The 12,184-nt window shown below is 39.7% G+C and overlaps 1 protein-coding gene across 1 annotated transcript in view; it reads right to left on the reverse strand.

Annotated features, from left to right (window-relative positions):
• Nucleotides 1–2,695: 2,695 nt before the first annotated feature.
• Nucleotides 2,696–12,184, reverse strand: part of ESYT3 (extended synaptotagmin 3) — a 54,336-nt gene continuing 44,847 nt past the window's right edge. Inside the window, exons 18-23 of the mRNA XM_029215313.1 lie at nt 11,577–12,073; nt 10,785–10,883; nt 10,129–10,260; nt 3,965–4,070; nt 3,078–3,127; nt 2,696–2,738 (exon numbers count right to left, since the gene is read on the reverse strand). Coding sequence (XP_029071146.1) covers nt 2,702–2,738; nt 3,078–3,127; nt 3,965–4,070; nt 10,129–10,260; nt 10,785–10,883; nt 11,577–12,073 — 921 coding nt within the window. The 3' untranslated portion in view covers nt 2,696–2,701. The remainder of the gene's footprint in view (nt 2,739–3,077; nt 3,128–3,964; nt 4,071–10,128; nt 10,261–10,784; nt 10,884–11,576; nt 12,074–12,184) is intronic.

Genomic DNA, 12,184 nt, shown 5'->3' on the forward strand with positions numbered 1-12,184 from the left:
TTTAGTGAACATTACAATGCCACTGTGAGGTAGATAGGACAGGCATCACTTGTCCCATTTTATTATGAGAATTTGTCACTCAAAACAGCAAAAACAAATTTTATTACACGTCGGCCATGTACTTAGCATAGCCTTGGATGATGGGGGCGAAAATCAATTCAAGTAGCTTCTAGGTCAATTGGAGAGTAAACAGAAACATTAAATACCAATCACAGTACAGGTAGTTGATTAGCATATGACCTTAGTAGATATTTAATAAACATTTTTAAAAATTAAATGTTACATGGCAGGGATTTGCTAAAATGAAAAATGTACAGTGTTGATAGTAGATGCCCTAGATCAGGGGTCCCCAACCCCCGGGCCACGGACTGATACTGGTCCGTGGCATGTGAGAAACTGGGCTGCACAGCAGGAGGTAAGCGGCAGGTGAGCGAGCGAAGCTTCATCTGTATTTACAGCTGCTCCCCATCGCTCGCATTACCACATGAGCTCCGCCTCCTGTCAGATCAGCGGCAGCATTAGATTCTCATAGGAGCGCGAACCCTACAGTGAACTGCACATGCGAGGGATGTGGGTTGCGTGCTCCTTATGAAAATCTAATGCCTGATGATCTGAGTGGAGCTGAGGCGGTGATGCTAGTGCTGGGGAGCGGCTGCAAATACAGAGTATCATTAGAGAGAGGTTTGACTGCACAGAGACCATAATAAATCAGTTGCTTTCAGACTCATATCAAAACCCTATCAGTTGGGTATAAAATGGTAATTCACTATTGTTTAGATGTACATTTCTCTGATTACTTAGTGCAGTCAAGGCATCTTTTCATGTGTAGCCTGCATTCAGATTTCTCTTCTGTGAATTGCCTGTTGTGAAAAATATCTTCAGAGTGACCCTTAGCTTCTACAACGTGAGGAAATTATAATGAGGAGGGTATAAAAATGTTAAGGACTGCTGCTAACCAATGACTGAGTTTTTAAATACTTGGCCAGGATAAGAGTAGTCTCTCTTATTTTTGTAAAGCTATGGTGTATTCTCCACCCCACTGCAATCTGATTTGTGCTTCTGCTAACTATTTCTTTTTAAAGTGGAGCATTAAATGTAAACCAGCCCTTTCTATTTTGGTCAAGGTCTAAAAACATCCATTTAGAAATATGAGTACAATAAACCTGACATTTGCAACAACAACAACAAAAAACCCTATCAGTGAGTGGCAAGTGAAAACAAGCTCAGGGCCCCACTGATTCTGCATTATGGTGAGTTGTATAATTATTTCATTATATATTACAGTGTAATAATAATAGAAATAAAGTGCACAATAAATATAATGTGCTTGAATCATCCCCAAACCATTCCCTTCCCCGTCCCAGTCTGTGGAAAAATTATCTTCTACGAAACCGGTCCCTGGTGCCAAAAAAGTTGGGGACCGCTGCCCTAGGTGGGGGGGGAGAGGCCCTGTCAGTGTGGGATGGCTATATGGAGGAGGTGGGTTTGACATAGGCCTCTAAGAGGTAAGTAGGATTAGTAGACAGGATATATGTGGACTGTTCTGGAACAGAGCATCTGCACATGAATAAGGTAGCAGAAAACTGGAGACCTGATTATGTTAGGTCTGAAACACAAGGAGTGGGCTTGAATTTTGTAGGAAGCAGGAAATAATAATTTATAAGTGAGAGTAAAATGACAAAAACTTTAAGATGTTACCATTCTTCAGAAAAGTGGCAGTGAAGGCAGTGGTAGGGAGAGGAAACTGATGGCAGGGGGTACTGCCTGTGTAGATAAGTGAAGAGGATGTGACTCGACAACAGCTCTAGGAGCGTGAGAAAGGACAAGAATATGTGGTTTTATAAAGTCTGAAATGCAGAAGAGGCACTTGTTTAAATATACAATTTACATATTTTGCTTTTAACATGTTGTTTAGGTGAACCAGCCCTCTCTTAGAAGAGTGGAGCAGAATTCCCAAACCTATCTGAGAGAGATACAGAAAGCCCCTTGTTCTCTGGCACTGACACTCGGCAGCAGCCTCCAGTGCTCTATGGGAGTGCAGACGTAGACCTGGGTTTGAAACTCTTCTTGCATTTTCCTATGGAAATAATGCCAAATGCTAGAGTTTGGTCCCAGGCCATCCCACACTGGAGTACTATCACTAACATTGTTGCCATCAGGAAAGTACATTTTAGTTCCAAATCAGATACATGAACGAACCTCCAGGCAGAGAAGTACCAGAGGTGGCAGCCAGCAGGGCTTAGATAGAGTTAGCTCTTGGCACTTTTTGGTGGATCACTTTTTAGTGCCATAAAAGAAGCCTCCTCCCTTGGTCAGTCACTGCCCAGGAATACTGATAGCTGCTTCACAAACAGACCTCCCTCACCCTCTGTGTCTGAGACAGGACCCTTTTGGTGCATACATTCACACGAGTCCTATGTCAGTGAAAATTCACCACTGAGGTTCTGATAATTTGTTAGGCACAAATACGCTGCTTGTTTATGGATTTAAACAAATCCAATCAAGAAAGAGTAGTTCTTGCTTTTACATGTGTTTACCTCTTCCTAATACTATCCAGTCATGCAGTTATACTGCACACAAGAATGTGTGTGTGTGTGTGTGTGTGTATGTATATGTATGTATTTTTTTCAAACGGCTGTTCTGATTTAAGTTACAAAATATACATGTGTACACATTTAAAAAATAAAGATGTTGTTCATCATCAACTTCTGGGCTGGCCATCGGGAGTCAGCTCATACCTGTAAGATAGTTGAGTTTGGACTTGTGTTAGTATTGAGAGTGTGCTGTGGCAACATCAGGACAGGTGGCCTAATCTACCCTACCTGGGCCTCTGTGGGACCAGCAGAACTCATCTCTGTAAGTTGGCTGGCCAGGGTTAAGACTAGAGCTTACAGAGGTCCTTTAGGTAAGTGAAATCTGTAGGCAGTAAAGCCTTAAGGTGATAATGTCTCCTTTATAAACAAAGGAGCTGATATGTACTGAAAAGGGAAGAACTTTGGAGAGAGAATATGGGCAACTGTCTGAGACAATGTCTTGAGTAGCAAATTTAATTTGATCAAATGAAAGGGCTCACTTACCACTGTGAGAAGCCCTTATTCAGATCTTCTTTTGATAAGTCAATCAGTACCTAAACAAACACAAATAATCAGTTCCCTTCCCCAAAACTGCATTAAATGGAAACATATTGGGATAAATGAAATTGATCATAAAAAGGGCCTCCTTGAGTTCTGAGCAGGAGCTCTTTTTCCTTTGGATTTCAATACAGAACCTCTCCAGAAGGACAGTACTGACACTGACCTCAGTGTCCTGGGAGGAGGTGAATTGCTGTTTGCAGTTGTACCTCAGGAATTTATTTATGAATGTTTTAGAACAGCTTGCCTTTACTCATGAACTGATCCAGAATTTTAAGCAAGACACCGTAGTTTCCTCAGTAGTAAAAATGGGGATATCATCACCTACTTCACAGAAGTGGGCTTTTAAAAATGAGTATAAGAGGTGTTTATTAAAACACAACAACTACAGAGTGTACAAATATTCTTTTTTGTCTCTCCTTGGCATCTTCCTGAGGATTATATTTCCTTTATTTCTAACTTTAAGTAAAATCCCATTCACCACAAAAATCTTGACATAATGAGATCGAGATCCAAGCTTCACACAATGCTGTATTTATCAAAACAATACTTAATACCATAGTAGAAGTTCAAATACTTGTGTAGCGATGAACTTGGATATTCAAGTTTGTTAAAATAGGGTTTATTATATTAACTTACATACTTCAGTTTCAAGAGTATTTTTTAAAAAGACACAAAACAAAAAGCCTCCCAATGAGGCTATACCTTCCTTGAAGTCAGTTCTGGTAATAGCCAGATGATCCCATCAGAATTTCTGCAAGGGTGTGTTCCACCAGTGAACTCCAGTTAGCCACCAGGAGGGAAAGAATGACAAAAGTCCCTTTTGTACTTACTTTTCCTAGCTCCTTCCTTCTGTGTGAGCCAAGTGGCCTACTGTTTTTCACTGCGATGTCTAGTGACCTCTTCTTTACTTCATCCAAGGGAACAAAAAATTCAAATCTTTAAGGAGCAAAAAGTCAGGAAATGTGATTTATATATTTTAATCATTTTCACTGAAAATCTCAAGTGTTTCATCCATTTGCCTACCTTTAAAACAGAAGATATAGACTATAGAGAAGAGCATCTAGAACAGTACTGGCTTACAGCAGATACTCAGTGCATCATTATTATAGATAATCACTGTCCTGTGTTATATTCACAAACCCTGGAAGTGTCAAGAGGCTGTTTGCTTCTCTGAGAAGTTCCTTGAACTATTGTGCTTTGGGGTTTGCTTCTTTCCTTCTCTGACTCTACTCTGGTTGTCACTCTTTCGGCTGCCCCTTCTCTCTCTGAACAGTGCCAGCTAAGGGCTAGGATGCTGAATAATTAGGTTTGCTGGAATTGCATGGAAAACAGTGGTCTTTTCCCACTTACGCCTGTGGAGTAAGGCAGAGGAATCTTAGTATACAAGCTTTGTTGTGTACTCATAAGATGCCTCTGGACTCCTTACATTTCTGGTTTAAAAAAAAAAAAATCTTCCAATTTTTTTAATTGAGTGAAAGATTCTTTAAATTCTATAGTGCTTTACACTTTTGAAAAGTTTGACACACATGATTCAATATAATCCCATAATATCTTTTAATTTTTTAAATTGAGGTATAAGTGACATAGCATCATTGGTTTCATGTTTACCATAATGTGATTTGGATATGTTGTGAAATGATCAGTCTAATTAACATCTATCGCCATACATAGTTACAAAAACATTTTTTTCTTGTGATGAGAACTTTCAAGATCCACTCTCCTAGCTGCTTTCAAGTATGTAATACAGTATTATTAACTATAGTCACCATGCTGTACATTATAACTCCATGAATATTCATTTTATAACTGGAAATTTGTATCTTTTGACCAGTCATCTGTTTTACACACACCCCAACCGCCAACTCTGGCAACCACCAATATGTTCTCTATATCCATAAGCTTGGGTTTTGTTGTTTGGTTGGTTTTTGGCATTTTTAGATTCCACATATAAGTGAGATCATAAGTAATTATCTTTTTCTGCCTTATTTAACTTAGCATAATGCCCTCAAGGTCTATCCATGTTGTTTCAAATGGCAAGATTTCATTCTTTTTCACGACTAAATAATATTCTATGGTGTGTGTGTGTGTGTATATATGTATATATATATATATACACACACACACACACACACACCACATTTTAAAAAATCCATCAGTGGACATTTGGTTGTTTCCATGTCTTGGCTATTGTAAATAATGCCACAGTGAACATGGGGGTACATATATCATTTTGAATTAGTGTTGTTTTATTTGGATAAATACCCAGAAATGGAATTGCTGCATTGTATGGTAGTTCTATTTTTGATTTTTTGAGGAACGTCCATGCTGTTTTCCATAGCAGCTTCCCCAATTTACGTTCCCACCAGCTGTGCCCAAGGGTTCCCTTTTCTCCACATCTTCACCAACACTTGTTATTTCTTTTTGATAATAGCCATTCTGACAGGTGTGAGGTGATATTTCATTGTGGTTTTGATTTGCATTTCCCTGATGATTAATGATGTTGAGCATCTTTTCATATACCTACTGACCAATTGTATGTCTTCTTTGGAACAATGTCTATTCAGAGCCTCTGCCCATTTTTTAATCAGATTGTTTGATTTTTTTGCTATTGAGTTCTATGAGTTCTTTATAGATTTTGGATATTAACTACTTTTCCAATATATTATCTGAAAGTATGTTCTTCCATTCGGTAGGTTGTCTTTTCATTTTGTTGATGGTTTCCTTTGCTGTTCAGAAGACTTTTAGTTTAATGTAGTCTCACTTGTTTATTTTTGCTTTAGTCGTCTTTGGTTTTGGTGTCAAATCCAAAAAACCATTGCCAAGACTGATGTCAATGAGCTTAACCCACCTATGTTCACTTCTAAGAGTTTCAGAGTTTCAGCTCTTACTTTCAAGTCTTTAGTCCATTTTGAGTTAATTTTTGTGTCTAGTATAAGATAGTGGTTGAATTTTATTCTGTTGCATGTGGCTGTCCAATTTTCCTAACACCACTTATTGAAGAGACTGTGCTTTCCCCCATTATACATTCTTGGCTCCTTTGCCATAAGTTAATCAGCTATACATGTGTGGACAAAAGCAATCTACAGATTCAATGCAATCAAAATTCCAATGGCATTTGTCACAGAAATAGAACAAACAGTCCTAAAATTTGCATGGCACCACCAAAGAGCCAAAGTAGTCTTGAGAAAGATGAACAAAGCTGGAGGCATCATGCTCCCTGATGCCTCTAGGCATCAAACTATATTACAGAGTTATAATAATCAAAACAGTATGGTTCTGGCATAAAAAGAGACAGATCAATGGGACCGAATAGACAGCTCAGAAATAATAATGTTTAACATTATTAATTCTTCCAATTCATGAGCATGATATACCTTTCCATCTGTTTGTGTCGTCTTTGATTTCTTTCATCAGCGTCTTATAGTTTTCAGAGTACAGGTCTCTTACCTCCTCAGTTAGATTTACTCCTAGATATTTTATTTTTGATGCAATTATAAATGGATTTTCTTAATTTCTCAGATAGTTTGTTGTTAGTGTATAGAAATGCAACAGATTTCTGTATATTAATTTTGTATCCTGCAATGTTACTGAATTCATTTATTAGTTCTAATAGGTTTTTGGTGACATCTTTAGCATTTTCTTTATAAAGCATCATGTCATCTTTAAACAGTGACAGTTTTACTTCTCTCTTTGGATTCCTTTTTTTTTTTCCTTGTCTGATTGCTGTGGCTAGGACTTCCAATACTATGTTTAAACCTGGTAAGAGTGGGCATCCTTGTCTGAGGGTAGTGCTTGTCTTGTAAAATGAGTTTTGCAACTGTTCCCTTTTCTATATTTTGGAAGAGTCTGGGGACGGCTGGTGTTAATTCTTCTTTGAATATTTGGTAGAATTCACTAGTGAAGCCATGTGGTCCTGGACCTGTTTGTTGGGAGATTTTTGATTATTGATTCAAACTTCTTACTAGTAATCAGTCTGTTCAGATTTTCTGTTTCTTCATTATTCAGTCTTGGTAGGTTGTATCTTTCTAGGAATTTATCCTTTTCTTCTAGGTTGTCTAATTTGTTGGCATATAACTATTCATAGTAGTCTCTTATCCTTTGTATTTCTGTGGTATCAGTTTTACAGTTCCTCTTTCCTCTTTTATGTCCTCTTTTTTTCTTGGTGAGTCTAGCTAAAGGTTTATCAATTTTGTTTATCTTTTCAAAGAACCAGCTCTAAGTTTCATTGATTTTTTTTTTCTATTGTCTTTTTAGTTTCTATTTCCATTCTGAACTTTATTTCCTTCCTTCTGCTGACTTTGGACTTTATTCTTCTTTTTCTTATTCCTTGAGGCGTAAAGTTAGGTTGTTTATTTGAGATTTTTCTTATTTCTTACTTACTTTTCTTGTTTATGATATATGCATTTATTGCTATGAAATTCCTTCTTAGAACTGCTTTTGCTGCATCCCATAAATTTTGTTATGTTACATTTCCATTTTCTTTGTCTGAAGGTATTTTTTGATTTCTCTTGACTTCTTGATATGATTTCAATCTTCTTAAATTTATTAAGACTTGTTTGTGGCAGCCTAGTATATGATCTATCCTGGAGAATGTTCTATGTGCACTTGAGAAGAATGTGTATTCTGCTGCTTTGGGATGGACTGTTCTTTGTATATCTGTTAAGTTCATCTGGTCTAACATGTCATATACAGCTAATGCTTCCTTATTGAATTTGTCTGGATGATCTATCCTTTGATGAAAGTAGGGTATTAAAGTACCCTACTATTATTATTTTATTGTGTTTATGTCTCCCTTTAGGTCTGTGAATATTTGCTTTATGTATTTAGGTGCTCTTATGTTGGGTACGTAAATATTTACAAATACTATATCCTCTTGTTGGATTGACCCCTTTATCATTATGTAATGCCCTTGTCTTTTATTACAGTCTTTGTTTTAAAGTCTGTTTTATCTAATATAAGTATAGCAACACCCTGGCTTTCTTTCAGTTTTTATTTGCGTGGAATATCTTTTTCCATCCTTCCCTTTCTGTCTGTGTGCATCTTTCAATCTGAAGTGAGTCTCTTGTAGGCAGCATGTAGATGGGTCTTGTTTTTTTTTTTTTTTAATCCACTTAGCCACTCTCTTTTGATTGGAGAATTAGTCCATTTACATTTAAAGTAATTATTGACAGGTATGTACTTATTGCTATTTTATTAATTTTTTACTGGCTGTTTTGTAGATCCTCTCTGTTCCTTTTTTCTTCTCTTGCTTGCTCCCTTTGTGGTTTGATGACTTTAGTGGTATGCTTAGATTCCTTTTTCTTTATCATTTGTGTACCTACTATAGGTTTTTGCTTTGTGCTTACCATTATGCTTACATATGACAACTTCCAACAGTCTATTTTAAGTTGGTGACTTAAGTGTGAATGCATTTTAGGGGCTTCCCTGGTGGCGCAGTGGTTAAGAATCCACCTGCCAATGCAGGGGACACAGGTTTGAGCCCTGGTCCGGGAAGATCCCACATGCCGCAGAGCAACTAAAAGCCCGTGCGCCACAATTACTAAGCCCGCACACCTAGAGCCTGTGCTCAACAACAACAGAAGCTTAAAGAAATCTCTTGTAAGCTGGTTTAGTGATGGTGAACTCCTTTAGCTTTTGCTTGTCTGGAAAACTCTCCTTCAATTCTGAATGATAACTTTCCCTGGTAGAGTATTTTTGGTTGGAAGTGTTTTCCTTTGAGCACTTTGACTATTGTGCCACTCCATTCTGGCCTGCAAAGTTTCTGCTGATGGTCTTATAGCGGGGCTCCCTGTAATGTAACTACTTGTTTTTCTTTTGCTGTTTTTAAGATTCTCTCCTTGTCGTTAACTTTAGAGATTTTAATTATAATGTATATGGTATGAATCATGTACTCAACAAGAGACCTCTGAACTCCTTACTTCTAGGTTTACGTTTAAGATGGAGGTTGCCAAGTCTGCCTCGTAGATAATCCAGGCATATCTTGCTGTTACAATTTTGAGAGAGAATTACTAACAGATTAGGTTTGTCACAAAAGTCAATCTCCTGTGTTCCCACATAACAATTTTGACATCCTTTTATAATTGTGTCAGAGCTCTCTGAAGGCAACATCTTTCACCTATGTGGCTGTAGAATATAGGATGGTGCCTGGTATGTAGAGTGTTCAATAAATACTGAATGAATATATTCTCTCTCCCCCACTCTTTCATGGTATCGGTGAACTCAAAAGGTAGCTTTTGAAGGAATATATTAGTCGTTAGACATGGCCCATAAAGGACTCAGTACAACTCTTTTTAAAATGAGTAGTTATTGACCAAGATAAGAGGAAACCAACATTATTAGATGTATCTTCCTAGGCTGGCTAGCAATGTCTTCTCTTAGGATCCCACAGCAAAAGGAAGCAATGATGAGATTCTGACTTCCATACCTTGTGATCAACTTGAAATCAAGAATTAGAATATTAAGGTTAAGACTTGCCACCACAGACCCATCAAAAGCAAGAAACGTGATTAGACTCTGTCTACTGGTTTGTCCCCAAGGACATGGGTGGACACGCGAGGGGAGGGTATCTGTTCTACCTGCCACCTGTGCTTTGTTGCGGGTGGGAAGACAGGCCAAAGAGCCTGGAGCTTTGGAGGAAATTTTAGGTCCTTAGGTTCAAGGCACGTTTATTTTTGATCGAAAGAAAATATATTTGACCAGATTCAAATCCTTTTACTGCCAAAGAGGCTTCATTTAAAGAGAAAGAGTATGGAACATTTCATAATCAGGAGCACTTTAGTCTCTATGGACAAGAAAAGTGGGTAGCTGTTTTGCTAAACTTCCCTGGCAGTCCTTTTCTCTCACTAAAGTATAGAAGCTTTATGAAAGCATAGACTGTGTAGTCCTGTTCAACCCCAGCCCTTCCCAGAATCTGGCAGCTGCCGGGTACACGGGAGGTCCTCAGCAAATACTCGAGCAGCTGAGGCACTCTAGGTAGGCCACCTGGGCCACTTACATCTCATCAAACAGGGGATCCAGGGTCTTCCGCTTCACTGAGGTCTTCTTACGACTTGCCCACCTCCTTTCTGGCAACAAGTAGACACGGACGTAGGGATCAGCTCCACTGCTGGTACAGGGCATCAGGTTTCTGATTTGGTTTCAAAGACATTAAAGAAAAAAGGCCTCTGGTTTTGAAATACTGAAAATACTCATTTAGAGAAAGCTGTACTATCCATACAGCTTTAGATGGCCTTGAGGATAAAAATGCCCTGCAGTCTAGACCAAAAAAAGCAAAAGTCTGCAGAATTCAGAGGATATCAGGTGCATGGTTTCGTAAACATGCATTTTGTAAAGTTGGGTGTAGAGCCAAGTACCATTCCATCTAAAGGAAGTTGAAGATTCTCACTTGAGAAAATGTCCTGGCTCCAAACCACCCCAGACAATTTTGCAGTGGTTGCAGTGGTTGTGTCTGAGCAAAGCCCTTGGCTCTGGAGCCCGTCAGCACCACTGAGGATCTGTTACAGCATGCACAGCATGCAGGCCTTCAGACCTCATTCCTTCCAAATGTCTACCTTGTCTGCCTTGGGGCTGCCTGCCCCTGCCACTGCTCCAAGTGCCCCCACTCTGATTTTGGTCACCTGATGCTCTCACCTGGCCCTAGCATCCCTTTACCTGCAGCCGTTGATTAGCACGCTGAGACAGTGCTGCAGACACACATAGCGCACCGTGAGCTGAATCTCACCCAGCCCCTGATGCCTGAGATCTCCGTCTCTGTAAAGAAAGGCTTTGTCATTTCTCTTGCCATTACAAGTGCTGACCTCTCCCCGCACCCCCAAGAAGTATGTAAGTTAATAAAATAATTCTCAGTAAGGTTCCTTTTAGTTGGAAGTCAGTTCTATCCAGCATTCATGTAAAATTATCCTATTTCACAGTAGGAAAAGCATGGCACAGTAGGAAGAACCCTGGAGCAGAATCTGCCTTTATACTATGATTTCTTGTGGAACCTTGGGTGAGTTGTTCGACCTTTATGATAGTAAGTTCTATCTTGTAGGGTTATTGTGAAGATCAAATTAAATAACATGCTAAGCCCAGAGTCAACATTTAATAAATGGCAGCCGCTGCTTATATAATTCCACATTCTAAGCTTTCCATATCATCCCAGTATAAATAACTCTTTAGAATTCAGGGTATGCTTCTGTTTTAAGGAACCTTAACAACTGAAGTCCAACATCTATTTTATAGTTGGTGTGTAGCTAGAGCCACATGAGACTTTTTGGCACGTGCACACGTGCTTTCTCTCCCCCCAGCCTGTGTTCTTTCTATCTCACCATGCTGCCTCTTATGAAGCCATTTTGTGAAAAACCAGAACTTGCACAGAAAAGTAAGTTCATATCTACTTTTCCATCCAGGGAGGTATTTTTCATGCAGGTCATTTTAGAAAAGATTAAGCAGAGAGGTGCGTACTCAGTGTTGAGGCTGACATCTGTCAGGTCAAAGCAGGAAGAGGCCAGGGAGTTGAGCGAGGACATGCTGGGAGCCAGCCTCTTGGGCGGCTGTGCGAATAGGGAGGAAGGGCATTTCATGGCTCTGGGTGACTTGATGGGCCCTGGAGAGTGGGGGCCTGGGACAGCCAGGAAGATGGTAGACACACTCGTCTTCTCCCCCTTGGATGCACAGAACCCTCTGGCTCTGTCCTTGCCTTTGGGCTCTGGGCCCATCTGTTGAAGTGAGGGCTTGGTGGCAGCAATGGTGGCACTGGTGGTGGCTGTGGTACTTTTGGAGGCTTGCTTGATATCAGAAGCAGGGTCTGGAGGGCATGGCAAATCTGCAGGGCCCTCTCCTCGCGGTGGGGCTCTGGAGCCCTGGTTGGTGGCAACCTTCTTAATGAGCAGAGGGCCTTTCTTTAGGGCTTCAGGTCCTGTGTATGGGCTTCCCAGCTCTCGTTCTTCCAAGCGCAGGAACTGTAAGCAGATGACAGGGTGGTTTATGGGCTGGGCACACCAGTACCACTCTCTCCCCCTCTGCTCTCACCTACCTCTGGGAAATGGTTCCTTCTCTTTCCTGGAAGGAAC

The sequence above is a fragment of the Monodon monoceros genome, unplaced genomic scaffold (assembly GCF_005190385.1).
Source record: "Monodon monoceros isolate NGI ecotype Baffin Bay Population unplaced genomic scaffold, NGI_Narwhal_1 Super_Scaffold_11, whole genome shotgun sequence".
Taxonomy (NCBI): domain Eukaryota; kingdom Metazoa; phylum Chordata; class Mammalia; order Artiodactyla; family Monodontidae; genus Monodon; species Monodon monoceros.